At 39.9% G+C, this 25,297-nt stretch overlaps 1 protein-coding gene across 1 annotated transcript in view; it reads left to right on the forward strand.

The window, feature by feature from the left end:
- IGFBP2 (insulin like growth factor binding protein 2) overlaps positions 1-25,297 on the forward strand; it is a 699,259-nt gene that overhangs the window by 550,246 nt on the left and 123,716 nt on the right. Inside the window, exon 3 of the mRNA XM_044075131.1 lies at positions 23,079-23,219. Within this exon, the coding sequence (XP_043931066.1) occupies positions 23,079-23,219 (141 nt within the window). The remainder of the gene's footprint in view (positions 1-23,078; positions 23,220-25,297) is intronic.

Raw genomic sequence — 25,297 nt, forward strand, 5'->3', positions numbered from 1 at the left:
AAAGTCAAGACTGCAGCCATCCCAGCAAATTACTTTCTTAGGAGCCAATCTAGACACAACCTCTCAAATGGCTTACCTGACAGAAGACAAGCAAATGAAGTTAACTCATTATTTCAAAGGTTTGGCAAAGCTCACCCAGATGACTGCAAGGAGATTCCTACAGGCCCTGGGTTACATGGCATCATGCATTCTCCTGGTTCCATTAGCAAGACTACACATGAGAAAGCTTCAATGGTACTTAAAATGTTTATGGTCTCAACACAGCAACAACCTAGAGACAACCATAACGCTTATTCCATGCCTACAAAAGGAATTCCTGTGGTGGGCCTCGGTAAGCCAGGCAAACACAGGAATGTCATTCAAAAAACCACAAATAACACAAACTATGACCACAGACGCCTCAGACCTTGGATGGGGGGCACACATGGAGGGCAGGTGTATTCAAGGACAATGGTCTCCAAAGGAAACACATCTGCATATCAACCAAAAAGAAATGCTGGCAGTCATGCATGCCTTCGAGGCCTTTCGACAACTTCAGCAAGGCCACCTGCTAATACGGACAGACAACACCACTGCCATGTGGCACATAAACAAGCAGGGGGGCACCCATTCTTACCCCCTTTGCAGACTGACAATGAATCTTTGGGAAAAATCACTGAGCTTAAACATACAGTTGCAATCCCAGTTTGTTCCAGGCAAAGACAATGTGCTGGCGGACAGCCTAAGCAGGAATTTCCTAGATCCCCACGAATGGAGGTTACATCCAGAAATCTTCATAAGGCTCACCTCGACATGGGGCATGCCAGAAGTAGACCTGTTTGCCTCCCACCTCAATCATCAGCTACAAAAGTTCTGTTCAAGGGCATATCATCCACAAGCATGGAAAACAGATGCTCTCTCATTCAACTGGAACTTCCTAAAAATTTATGCATTCCCACCTCTGCCACTGATGACCACAGTACTACTAAAGATCAAAGCAGAGAAGCCAAAAGGGATCCTAATAGCTCCAGACTGACCAAGACAACACTGGTATCCACTACTACGGAGCATATGCCACAACAAAAAATGGGCCCTTCCCCAATGGCCCCATCTTTTGACTCAAAACAACTTCAAGACAGTACATCCCAACATTCAGATGCTCCAGCTAACAGCTTGGGAGATTCCATGAATAACCTCAATCTATCTCTCTCCAAGGAAGTTCAGCGGATATTAACAGAAGCCCGCAGACCATCCACCAGAAAGGTTTATTCAGCAAAATGGAAGAGATTCAGCATTTGGAATACCAGCAAGGGTCATGATGCATCATTATTGAACATCCCACTCATCCTGGAATACTTGGCAGATATGCTACAGAAAGGACTCTCATATTCTTCTATAAAGATACATGCTTCAGCTATTTCAGCTAGATACAACACTGATCCACCTGTGTTCTCACATCCTTTGTTAAGGCAATTTCTTAGAGGAATCAAGAATATCAAGCCACCAAGAAAGGCCCCAGTACCAGCTTGGGACCTCAACTTTGTCCTAGAAAAACTGACTCTACCACCCTTTGAGCCAGCAGCTTCTGTGGACTTACAATTCCTCTCATGGAAGACAGCTTTCCTGTTGGCAATTACCTCAGCAAGAAGGGTTTCAGAATTACTGGCCCTAATGGCCATACCACCGTTCATTACCTTTCATAGGGACAGGGTCTCCTTACGAACCAACCCTAGCTTTCTGCCAAAAGTGGTATCTAGGGTTTCTTTGAATCAAGCAATTCACCTGCCTACTTTCTTTCCCAATCCTGAGAACAAAGGGGAAAGACTGTTGCATACCTTGGACATTCACAGACAACTTCGCTACTACCTGGACAGAACCAAGGCCAATAGGAAGTCTGATCAGCTTTTTGTAGCTTACGCCCCTGGAGTACAAGGAAAAGCAGTTTCCAAACAGACTATCTCAAAATGGATTGGACATTGCATCAGATTATGTTATTCCTTCCATGGAAAGAGTGCACCAGCCAATATCAGACCACACTCTACCAGAGCTACAGCCACCTCTACAGCATTCTTAAGAGGGGTGCCTACAAAAGACATTCTAGAAGCTGCTACATGGAGCTCCGTGCATACATTCTCCAAACACTACAACCTTCCTTTATATTCCAGATCCAGAGCAGGCTTTGCTTCGGCAGTCCTGCAGGGATTGATAGCTACACCATCCTTTTCTTAGAGCTTTCCACCTCCCCCAGCTAAGCTATGGTATTCAACCCATATGTTATGACTGCAGTTGCATTCTTGAAGGACATAGTACAGTTTTGTACCTACCATAGATGTAGATGTCCGATAGATATGCAACTGCAGTCGGGTTTTCCCTCCCTCCTTCCCCTCTATTCCTTGGGTCCACTCCTCTCCATGTTATCCTAGCTGGGTATATCTGTTATGGTGTATCTGTTTATTGCTTATTTATTTGTCTGGAAACCTGTTTTGTCTTCCAAATTGATTACAGCCTTCCTTGGAGGGCACCTGGCATCTGGGGCAAGAAACACTGAAGAAGATGGAGTCGGCTGATGCTTATGTACTCCTGCCGCTCTGACGTCGGAGAGAAATGCGACATCAGCCGATGTCGGACCCAGACTTTGGAATCCGGCCGACCGAGGGCTGCCTGAGGCAGGACAACCCATATGTTATGACTGCAGTTGCATATCTATCGGACATCTACATTTATGGTAGGTACAAAACTGTACTTTTCCTTTGGACCGCATGAGCAGTATTATTGCCAGCTGGCTCCAGACAATGCTGCTTGTTAGTTCTTAACTCCTTGACATAGTTAAAGAAAGAGTTGATATTTTTGGTTTCAGTGACTGTTCTAAAGTCATAATCAGCTTTGAGCTTTCTAATCAATGCTCCAACAATGGTAGAATGAAGAGTCACAGACAGCAGTATAGGGGAGGTTCTGATCAGTCCCTGCAAGCAGTATCAGTAATATTTTGTTAAATAGTTGGGACTGTGGCCGTCTGTTTAAATGGCCGTCTTTTAGTAGTTAAATGTTAGGAGCTGTGGCAAGGAGCTAGTTTAGCAAAATTGTTTGGCACAGTTTAGCAAAGCACTATTATAAAGATGTACTATAGTTCTTTGCTTATCCTAAAGACTTTTTTAAAGCACAAATGACAGTGAACTGTACTATAGCTTTTTTACTCTCACCTCTGGGAGGAGTACTTATTTTTTACTGGAAGTTGGTGTCAAATTAGGCATTGCCCAGGGTGCCAGCTGACCTTGTTACAGCTCTGTTCCTAATGGTGTCTGTGGTGATAACTGTGTACAGCTTTAATCTATATATGTATGAGTATTGTGGAATTTCCAAGTAGCAGATACAGCTGAATTTGGGCCTGGGCAATGCCTAATTTGACACCAACTTCCAGTAAAAAAGTTTATTATCTCTGATAGACAAAAATACTTTTTTACACTCCAAAACAATAATAAAACAAATCCTCAAAAGTTTTGGAAAGGAATGTCTACCCTCCTTAATCCCAGTAAACCTCACACCCCTACCCCAGACCCAAATGCCCCAGATTTAGACTTAGCTACTCAAGTTCAACTCCTTTTTTATTAAATCTATCAGCCCCACCTCACCATCTAATACACCCCCACCCTCTCCTGCAAACATTCCACCCTTCACTATCGCTCCTCCCTCATTCCCATCCACTCACAGTCTATCCTCCAGCTCTTCTCCTACCCCAACTTCCACATCATCCTTACCATCCTCCAACTCTCTCTCCACACTCAGCTCTATTTTCACTAAAACCAATACCCACTTCTACTATAAAGAAACTCCTTCAGAAATTGAAGCCATGTACTAATGCACCTGATAACATTCCCTCTTAATTCCTACGTATAGCTGCTGAAGCAATTGCCTATCCTATAAGCATTCTAATCAACCGTTCCATCCATGAATGTACAGTGCCCCAACTCTGGAAACAAGCCTTCATCATTCCTATGCATAAAGGTGGTAATGACTGTAACGTCAACAACTTCTGACCCATTGCTATCCTGTCCCCCATTTCTAAACTCCTAGAAAAGTGTGTCCAACTTCAACTCTTACCACATCTCTTAGATAATAACCTTCTAACCCCTACTCAACACGGTTTCAGGCCCAATCATAGCACTATGACAGCCCTCCTCTCCTATCTTGAGACTGTTAATAAAGCACGTGACTCTGGCCAAATTGTCTCCACCCTACTACTTGACCTCTCTAAGGCCTTTGATACTATCTCACACAGCCTGCTCTTAACTAAACTTTCAAAACTTAACCTCTCTCCCTCCTCCGTGAACTGGTTCTCCAGCTATTTATCAAATAGATTCCAAGCTGTAAAATGGAAAAAGGCCACTTCCTCCTTTCTTAGTACCCCTACCGGAGTTCCCCAAGGTTCCATTCTTGGTCCCCTTCTTTTCAATATATTTATAAACGATTTCCGCAAATCCATTCCATTCTCTAACATCATCCAATATGCAGATGATTCTACCATTATCTGCTCAGCTACATCACCCTCTATGCTCCAAAAGCTTACACAAGAAGCTTTTTCAATTACTGAACATTGGATGAAAATAAACCACCTAGCACTCAATGCCTCCAAAACTAAACTAATGGTATTTACCCCCTCAAAAACTACTCCTTTCGATATGAACACATTCTCAATTACTAGCGAAAATAACTCATCCCTGGAACTAGTGTCTGAAACCAAGTTACTTGGTGTCCAAATTGACAACCAGTTTAACTTCAACTCCTATCTACAACTAAATATTAAAAAAACCCATCAAAAACTAGGCATGCTCTATCGTCAGAATCAGTACCTCACATGCTCCTCTAAAATCACTCTCTCCTCTTCTTTTCTTATCCCCTCCCTTCTCTATGGAGCTCCTCTGCTAACCAATCTTCAGTCCTCTCTAAAAAACAACTTTCTTCCTGCTTTAACAAAATCGCTAAGCTCGCAAACGGCCACAGGTCCTCCACCCACCACTGCACCTCTCTCCGAAAACTAAACTGGCTTGAGTTACCTAATCAACTCAACTACACTCAGTTAACTTTAGCCCACAAGCTCATTCTCAACCCATCTCTCTGTCCCTCCCTGTCTTCCGCCTTCATGATGCACCTACCCGGTAGAGTTTTAAGGTCTAACAATTAAAACCTACTAGAAGTACACAAACCAACTCGTCCTCCAGGCAAAAACTTACTATCCTTTAATCTAGCCCGTCTCTGGAACTCACTCCCACCATCCATTCGCACCACTCCCAATCATAACATGTTTAAAAAATCTCTTCATATGTATCTAAGATCCCAGTGGGAATGCTCTTGCTCCCACCCCTCATAAAAATATGGTATTTACATCTTCCTTCACACTCATGTTACCTGACTGTACCTTATAAAGCTTATGTTCCTTACAAAATAACCACTCTGTATGTGTAAAGTAACATCACTTTTCTCTAAACAGTATTGTTTGAATGTTCCTAAATTTTTGAGTTTTGTTTAAATATTTTGAGTATTGTTTGAATGTTTCCTGAATTTTTGAACTCAAATGTTTGTATCTTGTACAATTGTATTATTTTTATTATCATGCTATTGTTTGTACCTAGTTTGTTTGTTTTTGGAGCTTTTCTCCCCAGGACTCCATTGAAAACGGGTTCTTTTTGGCCCAATGGACTATCCTGGTAAACCAACTGCAAATAAATAAATAAATAAAAATAAAATGTAATTTTATTCAGATGAGCATAAAGTGATCTAACTTTGAAATCTCAGGAGAGAAACTGCAGTGGCATTAATGCTGGCATTTGCCTATCTCTTCCCATTATCCCACTATGTTAGGAATTTTCCTGGTGGAATTGCCATACTATGTTATAGTATGTGTAAAATCGCTTGTTCATTTAAGACTATGCAATACCCATAATGTGTAGAATGTCCTTTGGAATGTTGAGCAGAAGAAGCCATAATACTGACTAGACTCTGAGTATGATGCTGTAGTTAGAAGTAAAGCTGCATCATAACTTCAAATATTTATATCTAGTTCCATTAGTAATAGCACAGAACAGCAGAACTGGTTTCTGCTGATGTGCAGTGTGTAACATGGTGTCAAAAGTGGGATTTAAATCCATGCCCATGTTCAGAGACCAGAAACTGTTCCACAGAGCTGAGAAAATGCCATGGAGCTCAAAATAAACATTTTTTTATGGAAGGTTGCCACAGTGCTTACACTTGCATCACACACTGTTTTGGACAGTTCAAGAAGTTATTGGAGATGAGAAGGAGACTTAGTGTTGAAGGTACATACTCTACAAGGTGGGGTGATCTTAAGAAACTTTTGTGGTCCTATCCAAGATGACTTGGGGCTGCTTGTTGAGTTGGTATTAATAGGGGGTGATTGCAGTGTTGCATCGAATGTACAACTAGACAGGATACCAGCTAACAGAATAAGGTTGCAAAGGTAAAGTGGGAACTCTGGGACTTTATGGAGGAAATCCAATTGGAAGATTATAGGCATGTCTGTCATTCTGCTGAACAGGGGGTTACCAGCAGCCTAAACTATTGGCTGATCTACGTGACCCCCAGCCAGGATCTGCAATAGTCCAGTATTCTTACAGGAACCTTGTTGGGTCATGCTGTGGTGGATATTTTTTTCAGGGGCAGCCTGAGGACACGAAGGGGAGACTTGTTTCACATTGGAGGATGGATACACTACTGTTAAAAGGGAATGCCTGGCTGGAAATTTTCTCTGCAGAAATATCTGCCTTCTGGGGGAGGCATTGTGAGAGGGAAGAAAATAAAGTGGTGGAATGGTTATCGTTTAAATACCTCTAGGAGTTGAACCTACCAAGTCCAACACAACAGGGTAGATCAGATTAAAAGCAAACTAAATGAGTTAAAAGAGAAATTGCATGCCATTGAGGGTGGGTACAAGACAGGAGGCTGTAGACAAGACATTATGGTGCGAGCTTAAAACTATGAAGCAGGAATTCAAATGGATTCAGTTTTCTCGCATCCCTAGTAATTCTTTTACTGGGTAAAGGGTATCTTCTCCCCTAAGCTCCTAGTGAAAGATGCAGAGAGAAGATGAATGAGATTTCAGTCAAAGACTTTAGAATAGTCTCAGTTTAATTACCGCCGATCTGGATACTATTGGGAAAATCCTTGCTTCAGAATATGAGAGGTCAGTTAGTGGTAATGCTGATGAAGCTGAGGAGGTGTTTTCCATGGGATCAGATCGGCCTCAACCTACTTCACTGATGGAGGAGGCAATGGCTATCTTGGGGATGATGACTTTGTTACAGGAGATACATGATGCCATTAGCTCCCTGCCCGGTGGGAGCGCTCCTGGTTTAGATGGGTTAGGGCCTGATTTTTATAAGAATCGTAAATTGGAGATTACTCCACATCTGTTGAAATTGTTCCGGGTGGCAACCAGAATTGGGATGTTCTCACCAGAACCAGTCTGGGCAAAAGGGATTATGCTTCCCGGCCAGCTATCAGCCAATCTCACTAGTAGACTTAGACACACAAATATTTGTTAGGGCTTTAGTGTGGAGGTTGGAATGACTTCTTCACATTGTTTTACAACCTAACCACTTGGGATTTATTAAAGATAGACAAGGGAGGGCAGATGCTGTGAGGGTTTGGCTTAACTACTTAATGTTTTGCAGAAGTATAGCATTCTGGCAGGGACACTTCTAATTGATTTTCAGAAAGCATGTGGTGCTGTTAAATGGCTTTTCTTATGGCAAGTGTTACATGTGTATAACTCCTCCCCGCACTGAATTTATTGCATGAAGTAAATTGTTATACAAAAATCCTACTGCACATCTTGCTGTTGGGAGCTCTGTCAGAAGATATTAAGGTGAGGAGTGGCACAAGACAAGGGTGCCCCTTGTCACCTTTGCTGTTTGATGTAGCAGTTTCAGTGGTGGACCTTAACTTAAGGGATCAGCTTAGTAAGTGTAAACTCAAGCACAGTCTCTCCAGTTGGATCTTACTACGTGGTTTGTTGATGACTGAATCATATGACTCAGTGTTCCACATGTTCAGCTGCAGAAGGTGCTTAACTGTACTAAGTGGTATGGAGCAGATAACCGGCTCCAAGGTGAATAAGGCCCAAACGGGTTTATTTCCACTTAACACCAGCATCAAAAGTGGTACTTCAAGAGGACAGGTGGATACCCTGTAAGGCTGTTACCCAGTGTATTTATCTGGGGATCAAGTTGGCTACTTTAAAGGGGACAGTGCATGATGTCCATTAGCTTCTTGCAGAGCTTAGGGGTAAAGTAGATAATCGGAAGAGGTTGCAATTGTCATTTCTCAGTAGGGTGCCATTGGTCAAGATGTGGATCCTATCAAAGGTTTATTTATATTTAAACATTTTCCTCTGGCAACATTTAGCTCCCAGCTTAAAAAGATGCAAGGCATAATGTCTGGTGTGGGATGTTAGTCCTGAGGATTAGCTGGAAAAAGTAATTTATATTATCCTCTGAAGAGAGGATGGGGATTCCTGATCTTTATGAATACGGACTGGCAACTATTGGATGGTACTATCTTAAGGCATGAAAGTACTCCCTGGAGAGGTATGGAGCTTTGGCTTAGGCAATATTACTGGTATAGAGTGTCAGCGACCTCTTCTTACAAAATTTGGGACCCAGTGGGTTTAGACGTGTAGTTTTATCATTGGTTAGCTGATAAGGAAGGCAAAACAAAGAGGGGCTCTGTTGACCTGTATTTGGAATAGTCTACTAATCCAAATTGAAGGTCAACCCATACATTGGACTGAATGGAGCCAGACAGGAGTGATTCAAGTACAGGACTTATGGCATGAAAGACTCCAGTTTCTTCGGATGGACGCTATTTATGGAAAGTTTCCATGCATTACAATTGACTGGTGGTAGGATTTGCATCTGAGAATGTGTGTATTGAGTCTAGTCCAATCTGGACAGCTGACATCCAATGACAGCTTTATGGAAGGTATACCTCCTGAACAAAGGTACTGCAAGGCTTTGGAGGGTGTATAGGTTAGTTTTAGGTAGGTTTGAATCTTGATTGAGTGGCATGTTACGTAAATGGAATAAGATGGTTATGGAGACAGTGGAAATAGGGGCTTGAAATGAAATAAACAGAAGGTTACCTTCAGCTTTTGGCCTGTGCTTGCTTGGTTTGTGATTAAGAAAATACTGTATGGGTGGCATTTGATGCCTGTACAACTGAATAGGAGGGGTTGGAGTAGAACCATGTCCTGCTGGCACTGCCATCAGAGGAAGGCTATTTACTTCCACATGATGAGGGTGTGTCCTGAGATAAGCTGGAGGTGGGAGTAGGTTATTATGGGGATTGTTTGGGCATTATGTAAGAATCTACCCCTAAACAAGATTATCAATTTTGGCTGTTTGGTATTTCCAAACAGAGAAGGATATCAGGTGCCACACAATGGTCTTGGATCAGAACTGTAGAGGCCACTTTTTTGTTTTAGTGATTTACTCACTGGAAATGCATAAGTAATGGAGGTAATACAGAGGTCTAATGGTCTTAAAATCTGGTTGTATCATAAGCTTGATATGGTTAAATGGTCAGAATATTGGTGCATTTTTATGTTCAAAATTTGGAACATTGGAGGTTAGGCATTTAAGTTGCTAGTATGGTTTGGGATTTATCTGAAGTGAGGAAGAGAGTGGATTGTGCAAATATGTATTCTATTCCAAACATCAGTTCTGCAATTGTTTGCTGTTTGTGCAAGACTTGGTTGTTATGGATTCAGATTTTTTGGATTTCTGCTTTTATGAAGGATATGGAGTGGTTTTATGATCTGTTGGTTTATTTATTTATTTTTTAAATAATGTGCTTGGAGATGTTTTCCTGAGATACTATGTAGAGCAGGAAATGTCAGACTGGTCCACTACATAGAAAGCACACATACTCAGCCCTGTCTGATTAGCTCACTGCAACTGCATTTTTTTTTTCAGAAATTGTTTTCTGGTGGAAAGCTGTTCAACCCATGGTTGGAGCAGTTGTCTCAAAAACTAGGATGAAGCTGCTCTATCATTAAAATCCCCAAACACCTCCATCTATTCCTTGAATGCTCAAGAAATGTAATAGAAAGCAAAGAAGAAGTAGTCCACACCGTTCTGCAGTTCTCCATTCGGTGTACAATGTCTCAGGATCTACAGCCTGAAGAAGCACATTAACAATTTAACATAATGATAAAATGGGTACTCAGCAACCACTTCCCAGTTTCCTAAAAGTGAGTCAGAGAACACCTCTGTCAATGGCTGTCATCTGAAATAAAAGAAGTGATGAAAGACGGGGACAAAGCTAGGAAACAGTGGATGGCTTCCAGACACCAAAACAACTGTTCCTACTTCCTATCCCTTAGAAAAATATGTAAGTTGCAAGTGAAGAAAGTCAAAACTACCTGCCTAAGAACACAATACCTAAAGTCACTAACAGTAAGTTGTCTGGAAATTCAAAAAGGGCATATCCTATTTTGACTGCTCCAAATAATCTGGTTGTTTTAGAGCTCTCAGTTTTTAAATCAGTCCTTAGCACAACAATTCTCCAGTGTCCCCCAACCTTACTCAAAATCACCACAGTAGTGCCAGTTTACCTAGACAGACCAAATGCCTCTGCTCGTTCACCAACCTTCTATTTTAGGCAGATAGCATCCAGGTGAGTGTGAAAATTTTTTAGAAAAGGCAGATACACAAAACAATTGTAACCAGCATTGCATCCTTCATTTTTTCTGAAACTTTGCACAAATCCACTAGCCAAACTGGTAGAGCATATACTCAAATTATCCCAACAGGCATCATTCCCAAGCAGTCACTCATTATTCCACTTCCCTTGAAATGGGGTACACCGTGCTCCAATGTTGATTGCTGTCCTATCTCTGTAATGTGAACAGTCACTAAACTCCTGGAAAAACTACTATATAACCAAATGCAAAAAAATACAGCCTCATTTTTGATTTCCAATGTGGTTTCAGGAACAGACACAACACACTGTTTATATACACTGTTAGAGGCAATATCATTTGTGCATTAGTAAAGGGACATGTATCTGATGCTATACTTTGTAGCTTTAACTAGAATATTTGAAAATATAAACCTACAAATCCCCTTAAAATGATCCAAATGGTTAACATTGGTAGCAAAGTAATTTAATGATTTTTCTAATTACTTGCAAAACCATATATTCAAAATCAAAGCAGGTAACCTTATCACCTCAAAGGAAAGGTGCTTGACACTTTTCTGTTTTTAGTCTTTTTTAATAACATTAGTGCAGTCGTAGCCCCCAACCAAACATTGCCCTCTAGACTGACAGTATCATTCTATACAAGTCGGATACCACAACTCTGGAATTACAGCTCTTCCTACAAAAAGACTTTTACCACACTATCCCATTGTATAGGAACACAAAATACTAACAGTAAATCAGAAAAAGAAATACCATCATGACATTTGGAACTCCAAATAAACTTGCAAGCACTGCTGTCCTAAAAAGTGTCATATCAGGAAACCTAACTGTAAAGTCAGTCCAACAGTACAAACATTGTTGACTCGATCTTGATCTTATCTCCCAATTTAAAGCCATATATTGCATGCTTATCAGCGGCATAGAAGGATAGAGCCCGGACTACAGCCCAGCTGACCTGTGTTTGATTACTGGCTCAGGTGATTGGTGGAGTGGCAGCAGAGGGATGGTTGTGCCTGTTCTGGGGGTGGGTGGTTGCATGGGAATTTCCTGCAGTGATCCCATGTGAAAGCTGGGGACACTGTATTGAGGTGGTGTGGCACAAAAACAGATAAAAGTGGTAAGCATGCCTGGGCTGCCACCAATATAGGGAGATGTGCTGCATACTCCCATTCTATGCCTGCCCCTTGAATGTAACCATGTTACTTTATTGGGAGGAGGGTGTGGCTGGTAGGGCATAATGAAAAAAAGATGGTGGAATGATGACTACCAAGACACCCCAGGATTCCTGTAGGGGCTAAGACTGGCCGCACCTAATACTGCAGAAAGTTCAAGGGGTCAGGAGTAGCTGATAGACCTGGCATGGACATGTAGTACTGGATAGGAAAGCTGTAGAATGATGCAGAGACCCAAACAAAAATACATACATGATGTGTAACCATTCTACTCCTGAAAACCAGAAGAGCCATAGCTAAAAATGTATCCACTCTAAAATTTAGATATAGATTGCCCATACTCTCAAACTGTCAATGCAGTCTATTGATTCATCAGCCTAGATCTGCATTATGAATACCCCTGTGAGTCTCATCATAAAACCAATTGCTTATCTCCTCCAGACAGATCTGTTCTTCTCCTCTCCACTACTACCTACCAAATATTTCTAAGTCACTTGTTTCCCCTCCTACTATGCACTCAGAAACATAGATAATAGTCTAGCACATGTCGGGTCCTTGTTCAATATGTCAGTAAAGAAGCTTCAGTAAAATTGCTCCTTTGAACTGGGACAGGATCTCACTAGAAATTAGACAACTTACTAATTTAAAATCAGTTCAAAGGATGCTTGTTGACCACTTAAAGGAAATTTATAAACTATCATACTTTATTGACAAAGGCTAGGCTGGGTACTCTCTCCCTTCATGTATTCCCCCTACACCATTAACTTACTAGCCCCTTTCAAGTGGGCTCAAATCTCAAGTTCTGTCTAGTGCATATGCAACCTCCTTTTCATCCCCAACTCCAGCTTTCCCTTTTCCTAGGTTCTCCTCTCAGTTCATCCACATCTTAACTCTTATTTCTTGGAAGCTGACATGTCTCTACATCCTAAGCCCCTACTTCCTGCAGCTTTAACTCCTATCTGTGTGTATTTCTCTGAATTCGTGTTGGGTAAGTGTCATGTTCTACCACATACTTGGGCCACCTTGCTGTGCACACATTACATTTTGTATGTACGCTAGATTTTCTTATCTTACTGTGAACATTTCTCGTGTATGAATGCACTCCTGAAGATCCCTTTGTAAACTCTTTAGCAGTCAGCAAATAATTTTCTGTATGCTCTAAGACTTGAGCAATTTCTGTTGTATGTGATATTGTAAGCTCTTTGCCATGAAATAAAAATGTGATTTCTTTGTCATTTTGTGCTATGAAATGAGCTATGTGACTTGTATGTAATGTTGTGCTGTATGCACCTGGATTGTGGCCAAAAAGGGTCCAAGGACCAGATCACCTATCTGGTTAACAAAAACAGAAATGCATACATATGTACATAAATAATATTTCAGTCACATCAGGGTGGCACAGCAGATAGTTGCCTCACAAAAAGAGATTCACCTGTTCGATTCTTGGCCAGGCTGCCTTCTGTGCAGAGTCTAAAAGTCCTGCCTTTGTTTTCATGGGTTTCTTCCAGGTGGTCTGGTTTCCTTCTTCATTCCAAAGACATGCCTTAGGTGGACTGAACACTCTAAATTGGCCATAGTTGTGAGTGTGTGGTGTGCATGAACTACCACAGCAGGGCTAGCCATCCAGTGGTGTAAACCTTGGCTCTAGATAATTGTCACTGGTGAAGTGACACCCCGACCTCATGTGCAAGGATGGGAAAAAAAGGGTTGTGGACGGATGGATTACATTCGCATCTTAATTACTACTGGAATCGAGCCAGATTCAAGCAAAGTGAAAGCCATATCACTGCTAAAGGTCAAAACTGTGTAACTGAGTTATATGTGGACCTAAGCATGATACGTGTATGGTATCTGATCTGGCCACCATTCTGCATTCACTAATTGAGTGAGAAAGATCTTCCCTGGACATGGGAAAATGTTCAGGCCCAAGCCTTCAGCAAAGATAAACAAATGCTGATGTCTGCTCCATTGCTTACTTACTATGGTGTTACCAAAACAAAAGCTGTAAGTACTGATTTCAGTAATTATATAGCTACTGCTTTGCTGCAGGTGGATTGACACATTTTACAACCTCTTGTATATTGCTTCCAGAATGCCAAAAGATTCAGAACAAAAATATTCACAAATAGAAAAATGCCTTGCTAGTGTCAGTGTGTGAAAAGTTCTCGGGTACCTACTGGGGCTGTAGAATGTTTAACTCCAGATTAACCATAAACCACTAATTCTTATGATTTGTACAAAGTACCACCAAGATACCAAAGGCTGCTTATGAGTCAGAGACAGAGACATTTGAGTGTCGGAGCACTCCATGGGCATGGAAAACAAGTAAATGCGGCCATCATACTTTCCAGAAACCCAATACTTGACAAGACAAAATCTGATGCCAGAGATGGTGCTGCCTTTGTGCAGAGCATCACAGTAAATCAACTTGTAACTAAAATTAAGGTTAGAAAAGCTACAATAGTCTATCAAACATGACTGTGATCTACAAACAAACATTAAATATGTAAGGGATAAATGGCCCAACCACTGGACACAGGCAAAGCATCCTTTCTACAAATACTGTACCCTCCGAGCACAATTGCCAGGCCACAGTGGTTTGCTGTTGTACCAAGACTGAACTGTTGTAACATCTACTCATCAAGTGATGAAACAAATCCATGGACAGCAAGTCATAACTGTCCTGAAAGAGCCAAGATGTTTGCATGGTTGCCCAGTATCAACATGGGTATTGCAAAGATCTTGCCAAAAAAATTCTCATTTTGCATAATACATAAACCATCACAGAGGAGAGAACCTTTACTACCAATTCCTTTATCAAAAGATCCTTGGCAGTAAATATTGTTTGTCTTATCCGAGATTGAATTAAAGAGCATAGTGGACTGTTACTGTCAAGATACATGCACATTACATGTACCAATCATAACTAGCCATGAAGTTAGTATCAGATATGGCATTTGTATCTTAGTAATCTCAGATAATTGTACATAGTCTGAGCCCACAAAATTCTAGTGATTTGCTGACTATGGTTTCATACATACTGGGTCAAGTCCTCGCTATTCACAATTGAGTGGAAATGTTGATAGAGCAGTCCAAATTGTTGAAGATTCTTTGCACACCCAATCTTCAGAAAATGCGTCCTACCATGCTACTCCACACACTACTACTGTAGTAAGCCCTGCATGGCAAATTGGTGTACGACATTTCAGGAATAATTTACCTATGCTAGAATCCAAACTTAAATCAAAGACTATTCTGTTTGCCTCTCTCATGAGAAATGCCAAAAAGTTAGACCATCTCTGGCTTTGACTTGTGATATTCTACCACCCAAACTCTACTTGTCCTTCAACCAGGCCCAACCAATGCATCTAAAGCCTGAAGGGAAGAGAAAGTGGGAGACAGTTGGTGGTACAGTACAAGAAAACAGGTGAACCATGTTCCTACCATGGTGCTAGTGGAAGTAACTGGGGACATATCCAGGCCATATAGTCTGTAAGAGTCCCAGCATGCAAGTCACATATCAGAGAGCCATATTCCAACATTTGAGCCAAGGATGATGAGGTCTTTAATCAGCTGAAGTATTCCAATGTCATTAAATGTTCTACCTCAACCAGCTATGTGATATAAAGGGGAAGTAATGAATCAAAAATGAGTTTCAAAGTAAATATACCATGGTTAGAGGTAGATGAGGCTCAATTACTAATAGTTATTATAGGAGGAGATGAGAAAAAAATGGTGATGTATAATCAATCAACAGGAAAATCCCCAGAAATGGTATTCCTGTGTAAGTTAGGATGGTAGGAAGAAAGAAAATGATAAATATTTGAAGTTTTTTTTAACAGTACTTTAAGAGGAGGAAAAGCACCGACTTCCTGGAAGAAAGCTGTGGTGGCTGTAATACCTAAGGAAGGAAAAGACCTGTCAGATCCAGCTTCATACATGCTCATTTCAATCCTAAACCATGATTATAAAGTGTTTATGTCTATAGTGGCTAAAAGAATGACAAAAGCAATGCCAAAATTGATGAGATGGATCAGTGTGGTTTTGTGGAGGGGAATCAAACATTTGACAACATTGATGATCCAGAGGGAAGCTGAATGTAAGAAAATACCACTGTTGCTGGTGGGTCTTTATGCAGAAAAAGCATTTGATAGAGTGAGCTGGGAGTTTATGAGCAGGGCAATGCAAACATTTGCATTCCCTGATAAAATTATAAGGTTGATTCGGAGGATATGTGAGGGATTAAAGGTGAAAATTAAAGTAGGTGGATTCCTCTCTGATGATTTCTGTTTGAGCAGAGGAACCAGGCAGTGGTGTCCTCTTTCCCCTATGTTATTTGCATTGTATATAAAACCATTGGAAAAGAAAATAAGGGACTTAGAAATTCAAGGATATAATTGGTATGGCAGTCAAAAAAAGCTAGCTGTCTTTGCAGATTATATTATTTTACACCTGATAAAATCAGAAAAGGACATTTCAGTGTTGTGGAACATGTTGAGGCAGTTCCAGATCTTTTCGGGATACAAAATTAATGAAGCTAAAACAAAGCCAGTAGCTGTAAGTTATGTACCCACATATGAATTAGTTCAACAATATCCGTTTTTATGGGGACATCATAAAATGAAGTACTATCGCACTGACTTGTTCAGATGCTTGTTTTAAAAATGTATCAACAGTGTTGTTATAACTGATGAGGGATGGAACTCACAGATCAACTTGTTTTGTTTTCTTTGGAACCTGATATACAATACTATGACAGTTACCACAGTCAGTTCAGTTAGGTCAGTGTAACTGAGAAGAACATCACCTTGGCTTGTGGAAGTAAGCAATTCAACATCTAATCTTGCCTTGCTGTATTAATTAAATTAGATAGGGAACAGTTCGACAGTCAGGAATTAGTGAGATTAACTAAGCATTGTTTTTCTCCATCTGATTGGATCGTGTGATTGAAACTCTGATGTTTATTGCACTTAAATATTTAATATTCTTATGTTCTATTTTATTTATTATTAAATATTTTTATACCTTTCATTGTGGCTGATCTTTTAGAGATTACTTTTAATATCTTGAGAGTACTTGTGCTTATTCCAGTGATGCCTTGGCCACTCCAAAAAGCCTTGCTGCTTGGGTTACACACTACCATTTATGTTAGTATTGATTTTACTCAGTGTAATTAGGTGTGTGTGTGTGTGTGTGTGTGTGTGTGTGTGTGTGTGTGTGTGTGTGTGTGTGTTTGAGTGAAAATCAAATACCCAGATGTGGGTGTCAGTCACTTTGAACTGCTCTTGGAGAAATTGTGCTTGATGCAGAGAGCTGCTTTCAAAGTTACTGTGTAAATCAATTCCTGTTTTTAGTAACTGTCTCTCAGTGGTGTCAGTGGTGAGGACTTAGGCGCCTTGATCACTGCCACAGATTGAGGGTCTGTCAGAATTATAATGACAGTTTTTAAAGAGAGCTCCTGTTTCTCCTTGATGTGAGAGATTTGGTGATAAGTGTATACATCTTTAAATGCATTTATTTATGTAAGTATATATAAAAGCTTTTTACCTTTAAGACTGAGCAGTAATCTGTTAAGCATAGTCTTTCAGAGGTGAGAAGAAAAAGCTGTAGTAGTTGCTATGTTCTAAATATGCTGTCACTTTGTGTGAAATTAAAGCTGCATAATAATACCACATATCTGTGTCTAATGCCTTTATTAATAGCACAGAATGGTAGACCTGGATACCATTGGTGTGGATGATTAGAGTATCCCTAAGCTCTTTGCTAATTTAAGTGTGCTCTTAAAGTGGGTAAAATGGAACCTGTTATAAGAGCTGGTTAGTTTTGTTACTTGGGTTTAAAATTTGAAGATCACATTAAAGTAATAATAAGGTATATTTTAACTGTGTAGTATCTCTACTAAATATTAGACTTTAGAGCCGTTTATTTCTGTTGTTGAACCTATTGTAGAAAACTGTAGATCCTCTTACTCCTGTAATGTATTAGAACTGAAGAAAATGGAGCTTGTACAGAAGACATTTACAAGGCAGGTAACCGGGCTTAGCCAGACTGCATATAGAAAGAGACTGGAACACTTGCCACTGTTCCACTGGGTACAGACTGCCAAGAGAGGGACTTAATATTGGTGTTCAAATGCCTTAAACATGAAATCCTTGCTGCTAGATTGAGTTTCCTTCTGCGAGGAATAACAATCTGAATGTTGTGATACCTCAGTTTAGATCTAGAACTAGGTACTCCTTGTTTTTCATCATAAAGCTGGGTGATACTGGATCTCCTTGCCAGCACACACATTATGTGTTGAGAGTTTGGAGCTTTTCAAAAGGTTAGTAGATTCTTGGTTCAAGGGCCAAGTCCTTGACTCCATTTTCTTTCTCAGCAAATTCTTAAAAGGCTGCATGGCTTTGAGTTTAAACTTATTACATTGAACATTAAAAATCAGCTTGGCAGCTTCAAGGAGTATAAAATCACAGCTGTTTTTGTGTGTAATGAAATCTCTTTCTCCAGTTTACAACCATTGGGAGATAAGCAACCAGGCCAGAAGCATTATGTGTTGCTTAAGTCCATATGCAGGTGGACCACAGGACCAAGAGATACCAATCACCTTAGTTCACTGTATGAAGGAACATTGCTTATATTTGTGGAACTTGTGCAGTAAACCAGGACATGGGGAGCCAGGTAAGGAATACAGATTATATGGCAGAGTCTAACATGATTCCATAGAGTACAGCAGAATAAACAGAAGAGTAATTCAGCTGATGTATCTCTTAGATGGGTTCAGAGTTTTCTTATTATCTCAACTACAGCCAGCTAGCAGAGCTTTGCAACTTCTGTCCAGCATTGTAGTGTGGACACCAATAGCCAATGATTTCCCTGATTTTAGGGAATGGTGAATATGGTCTCATAACCAAATCTTCAACTGTTTCAGGCAGAGCTGTGGAACTGCAATAATATAAGATCATAGGATCATAAATTACAAGGCTCGTAAGTCGATAGACCATTTTTGTCTTGCTGATACACCTCCTCAAGATGTGCTTCCCACATTCTGGGTCGGGGGCATGTGAGGCCATGGATGAATTTGTTGATACCCATCCAATAATGCAGATTCTTCTTGAAAGGCATGATGGTGTCAGTCTACCATGTAAAAACAATTTGTTCCAGAGAAAAGAGAGTTGGTTAGTTAATCTGCCCCTCCATCTTATTTAATTCATGTGCTGATGAAGGTTTAGATCGTTAGTTTGAGTGTTTTTGAAGCTGTTTGCCTTATGGATCAAAAACAGATACAGTACGGTTAAATCTTTTATAACATGGAATGCAAGACTTTGATATCATCATAGGAGATTATGAGAGACAGAGCATAGGGACAGAGTGCCAATCCTGACTTGGTTTATGAGTTTTTAGGCCAATAGACATTTTAGTTATTTGTGTTTGGAATCTTTCTAGTTGAAAAATATGTCTGGTTAGGTTGCTGCTGAATTGGTCTGTGTGGCTGGGTACAGAGGGGTTGATGATTTCTTTTGACCTCTATAAGATGCCTTTAGAAATTAGGTGTGCTACTTACAATGATTTCTTGACTACTTTGGATGTATGCTGTTTGAAAGAGAGAAAGCCATTGATCCAGGTTCCAAGGTTTATGACTATCATGTCTGCTTGGACCAGGGCACTGGCCATTGATCCAGGTTCCAAGGTTTATGACTATCATGTCTGCTTGGACCAAGGCACTGGCTATTTTGTAAGTTATTGATGAGGGGTGTTTACTAAATGTGAAAATGCTACACTTTTTACATTCACTTTGTCTTTTTTTCTGCTATCCATTTGGTTTGTAACAATCTGGTCTTTAAGCTATTTTACGTCTGGACAGGAGAGAATAATAATGCCCAGCTTACAGTCACTGACATGTTTAGTTAGTCATAGTACTGGATTTGTGGTGTAGAGGTCAGAAACATATATGGCAAAAAAAAGTTGTCATCTCAATGCTAGGCACTGGGATATTCTCCTCCTTGCTTTCCAAAGGGACACCTACCACATTCATTATATTAGTTTTATTTTTTGGTTAATTTGCAATCCATCTTACTATGTAAGGATCTACCTTGGTCTTTTAACTTATTTACAGTATTGGCATGGTGTATAGTATCTAAGGCCTTGGCCAAAGCCAGATATGGACTGAATTACTTCTATCCATGGTCTCTGTGACCTTTTCAAATTAATTAACTGATTTAAATAGACATGACCTACTTGACAGGGCTAAAATTGTTATGGGCTCATTTGACTGAGGTTTTGAATATTGTAGATAATGAAGTCCAAGGTATGTTCAGTGGCCTTACAAATGAAGTTATTTCAGCTGATAGGTCTGTAGTTCCAAGGATCTGGGCTAGAGACCCCCTTTATGAAGGGGCATTGCAACAGACATTTTTGATACTTTCAAGGATATATACCCTGTGGATAGAATGAAGTTACACACGTTTAGGCAGTTTGGTGTTACTAATTAGGCCTACAGGTACATTGTGTGGGTCCATGGAAGAGGTATTTTTAGCTTTGGATAGAACAGTTAGGACATGCTCCACGATTATCTTAGGAGGGATTTATGGGGCCTGGATATTTGTGGAATTTCAGTGCCTGTTTCTGGTGTAAAGTTAGCCTTAAACTTGTCTGCAAGTATGTTAGCTGTCAAGGGTCAATGTGAGTAATGGCGGTTTGAGTTACTTCAGGACATTGCTATTTGTTACTTCTCAATTTCTAAGGTAATTAAAGAAGGATTTGTAGTTATCCTTGGGATCTGATGCTAGTTTTAATTCACATTACTATCTGACCTTGCTGATGGCCATCTGTAGATCCTTACTGACCTTTTTTGTGTAATCTTTTATGTGAGTAGCTTTTGATTTGCTATAGGACTTTAATAGCTTTTTTCGTTAGAGTTTACTTATAGGAGTAGACCAAAGGTGGATTATTCTAAGTTTCCCATTATATTTGATTCTAGTGAGGACTGCTAGATCTATACATTTGTGAAGATAGGAGTAATGCTCAGTTGTGTAAGTGGCAGCTGAAGCCATGTGAGGGCTGGTGAAATTGCAATTAAACCTGAAGAGCTCATCATAGAATTTAGGTGGGTTTGTTTGCCTGAAATCTTTATATTTAACATTGTTTACAGTGATGGAGATTAAATGAGAGGGTTACTAATTTGCAGTCTAATTTGACCAGAGAAGAGGAAAATATAGGTCTAGTACACTTGTGGCTATGTTGATAAGGATTAAGCCCAGAATTGCCTGACGTCTAGTAGCCTGGTATGGTAATTGTTGATATCTTTTGAAATAGCCCAGCTTTTGAGGAGTATGGACAGCAGTTAATTGAAAGATACATGAAATTTCCCATATATATATTTTTTTCTTTTAGGATGGGAATCTCTTATGGTTTTCTGAGGACATGGGTAGTGTGCTTAGTTTTTCTTGTTAAGGGTAAGATGGAGTTCAATAATTTATTTGTGGGTCTTGGGGAATCTGCTCTGACAAGTATGGAAATTCCTTCACAGTTACCCTTGGGTTTGAATGCATGTATTAAACCCAAGTAAAAATGGAGTATTATCTTTACAGTAAATTAAAGTCTCAATTATGATACAGACAGAGGTGTGTAAGTAGTAGGGGAATCTCAAGTTTAGGCAGTTTCTTATAAAGACTTCTGGTATTCAGAAGAGCAACCTTGATATGGTCAAAATTAAAATATTATTTAACTGTGTTTGCTATGCTGGGTTGTCCCATAGACACATGGCCTCAAAAAAGTGTTGTGGGGCAGCAAGAGCTTTGGCCCATGAGCAGAAGTCATGATACAAGAGATGCAGGCCATCCCTTGCAAGTTATCCACTCTTCCATCTCATCCCAGTTGGATGAATCCAAGATCTCCATAGAATGACATCAACTACTTATCCAGTTGTTGAAGCCAAACATTTTATGTTTGCATTTAAACATCATTCTGGGTGAAGGAAAGATTCCCCTCAGGATCAGAGATTTGTATGCATTTAACACATCCTTGGCAAGATCCAAAATGTCTGTATTCACGTCCTTCATGGTTGAGCACCATATGTCATTCACACCCACATGGACTTGCCACTATATTGTATTCGTATTTGCCTGGCATAAAGGACTGAAGAGCCTTTGTAACATCATGGCACTTGGTTCCATAGAGGTCGCTATTGCTCTTTTTCCAGTCTGTTGAGTTGGTATGTGTATCTGACAGTGGAACCATCAACTGCCAGATCATTTGTGTTTCTACTCTCTGAATTAGTGGCAGTCTAAGGTTTTAAAATCTGCATACTGGTTACTCATTGATGTATGAAAGGGTGGATTATATGGTGAGTCAGTTATGCTGATACTTAGTTTTCTTAGTTCTAGGAGACTTAGGAAGTGATCTTTCGACAGCCTCAGCATGTTTTGATTCAGCTGGTTCACGAAGAAGCAGGTGCAGTGTAGTGCTTACAGGTCATCTCTTTAAGTGAGAGGGTTGCCTGTATGCTGTGAAGGTTCTTGCACCTCTGACAAGATCATATGGTCTGTGTTCAGTAGTGTTGGCACTGAGCATTAGGTATGTTTTATTACCTAAGAACACCCTTGTGCAGCAAGAATGGCTGCAAAAGGGAAACAAGTTAACCTTTAATACAGTGCAAATTAATAAAATACAATTAAAAGCAGTAGGTTAACAGATTAAGTAAAAGAAATGAAACAAATAATGATACTTCCTTGATGTTTGTGGGATTAGTTATAGATCAAGTTGATTAGCACATTTTCAGCAGGAGGCCAATTGAACATCTTAGAGTAATCCAATAGAGTAGGTCGATGGGATCATGAAAGATAATGATGATGAACATAGAGGAGGAGGTTAGTGTTGAGCATGACACCCGTGATTACCTCTGATGTAACGCTGAGCTGACACAGGCTGGTAATCACCAAGGAAAATGGGTCATTTGGTATTAGAATTCAAGAAGAAAGGCCAGTTTTGTGGCAGGCTGCTGACCATTAACCAGATTCAATGCTAACAACCACTTCTAGCAAAACTTGTCATGAAAAGCCGTGTGTTTTTACTCTTGTCATTAATATGCAGCAGGGGGAGCAGTACTATGCTAATGAGAAGGGTGATTTGCAGACAAATTGCTTATCGACGTAGTGTGATGTATGCAGCTGAGAACTGTTTAACCAAGCAGTCATCTTCACTTATTTTCTGTTACAGACTCCCTGCCTGGATGAGCTGAACAAAATTTTAGAACGAATCTCCAAGATGAGGCTCATCGATGATCGTGGACCTCTGGAGCAGCTGTACGCTCTGCAGATTCCGAATTGTGACAAACAAGGGCTGTACAATGTTAAACAGGTAATGTCAGAGAATCATTATATTGTCGGCCATTGACAGTTAATCTGCATCACTGAGTCAATAGACTGTGAAAGGCAGATGTAAGTGTCCTTCAGTAAGTATGAAGGTAGCTAAGCAGTAGCTGCATGATTGTAATTAAGTGTAAAACAGTTAAGGGAGGGTTACTGGATCTAGTGAAAGGTGGGAAATGAAACAACTGCATTTTCTCTCTCGATGGGTAGACCTATAATGTGAGGAGAAATTTAATGTCTTTTTAGAGCCCAGCGACACGACAACAGCAGAGGAGCCTGCCTTTCTAGTGTGAAGCTAAGCCTGCTCGGTTGATATATATGAGCAGTCCAATTAATCTACTTAATTCAGAATAGGCATTCCCAAGATACACAACCCAATAGGTTTTCATGCCAAATATCAGAAATAGTTCAGAAGTACTGGTTAGGAAGATCTGGATCAGTACTGACTGTTTTAGCAAAAGTGTGAGGCAGCATCTGGACTACACTGGAACGAATGCATCGCTCATTTACAGCAGTCTCCAATGAGAAAGGAAACAAGAAAATTGTAGAACCGTTTATTCAGATATTTAATATTTTGAAATCTTTTTTTTTTTGCTTTTTTTCACCCTGCAGTCAAACCCCGCTCTCTATGTTGCCCTAAACAGCCATTCATTCTTCCAAGAGGCGAGAATCCAATGGCTCATTTTTTTCCTTCTTACAGTGAGAGCTAAGCAGTAGAAAGTGGAGCCCCCCCCCACCCCAACATACAAGAGGCCTAGGGATTTTGTAATGTCCTGACCCCTCTGAGCATGATGTGCGACCACCCCAGGGTTTGGCATGTAGTGGGCATCATTATTAATTTTGAAAAAAAAAAAATCAAGACAGTTGTGCACTCTAGAAGGCAGGCACCTGTGCAGAATTAGAAATAACAAAGATAAAAAGCACTTCAACACAGCAGAAAAAGGCAACTAATTTAATCACAACAGGTTAGCGCTTTCACAGTCACTCAAACAGCCGCTTCATCAGACAAACATTTCATAAAACAGTCAATATTTAAAAAACTATGCACCAATGAGAATGCCATACTGATTAACTATCTTATAAAATTTAAAGCAAAACAACATATGTAAAAAAGCATATAAAAAACAATAAGTTATTGTTTCAAACATCTGACGTAAAAATGGTTTCAAAGTAACCATATCATTGATACCTGGATATGTATCAGCTTTAAAAAGGATAATCCATTTTTGCTCAATGGCTTCAGTCTTATTACAAATATCACCACCTCTCTTGTTCCACTACAAAAAAACTTAAATTCATGACTTATGCCATTACATTCTACATGTTTAGCAATGCATTAGTATTCTTTCTATTACTGATATCCCTAAGATGCTCTAACACACGTTCTCTAAGGGACCTGTTGGTCTTACCAACATAGAAAACATAAACTGTACAGAAACAGTAATAAAGTAAATTACAACTAGTTCAATCAGCATAAAAAGGAAACTCAACAAAGCTGTCATGAAAGGGATGTCTAAACTGGAGGGCACTATATAGAAATTTACAGACACGGCAATGTCTACATGGATATGTACCCTTACGTTGTGATTCTAGTACTACGACATCATCTTTACTATTACAAAGTTGTTTCTTTAAAGACAAGTTATTCTTAAAAGAGAACAATGGCGTCTGAGAAATACATTCTCTCAGCTTATTATCTGAATATAGAATATTCCAATGTTTCCTAATAACATCACTGAATATATTGACATCACTTGCATAGGTTAACAAAAACCTCATATTCATATTGTTGCTATCAGATGACTCAACCACACCTGGATACGATTTTCCTGAAAATTAAGGTTTACCTATGCTGTGCCTTTCTTTCATAACTTGATCTATACAGTTATTTACTTCTTTCTCAGAATATCCCCTGCTGAGAAAGTCTATTTTCAAAGTACTAAAAGCCTGTACCAAATCACGTTGATCACTATGTATTCTCATCATCCTAAGGAATTGACCTTTAAGCACATTCCTGGACACATGCCGTGGATGCATACTACCTTTATGTAGTAAAGTATTTTTTCT

The sequence above is a fragment of the Protopterus annectens genome, chromosome 6.part0 (genome assembly GCF_019279795.1).
Source record: "Protopterus annectens isolate FY-2018-M chromosome 6.part0, PAN1.0, whole genome shotgun sequence".
Taxonomy (NCBI): Eukaryota; Metazoa; Chordata; order Ceratodontiformes; family Protopteridae; genus Protopterus; species Protopterus annectens.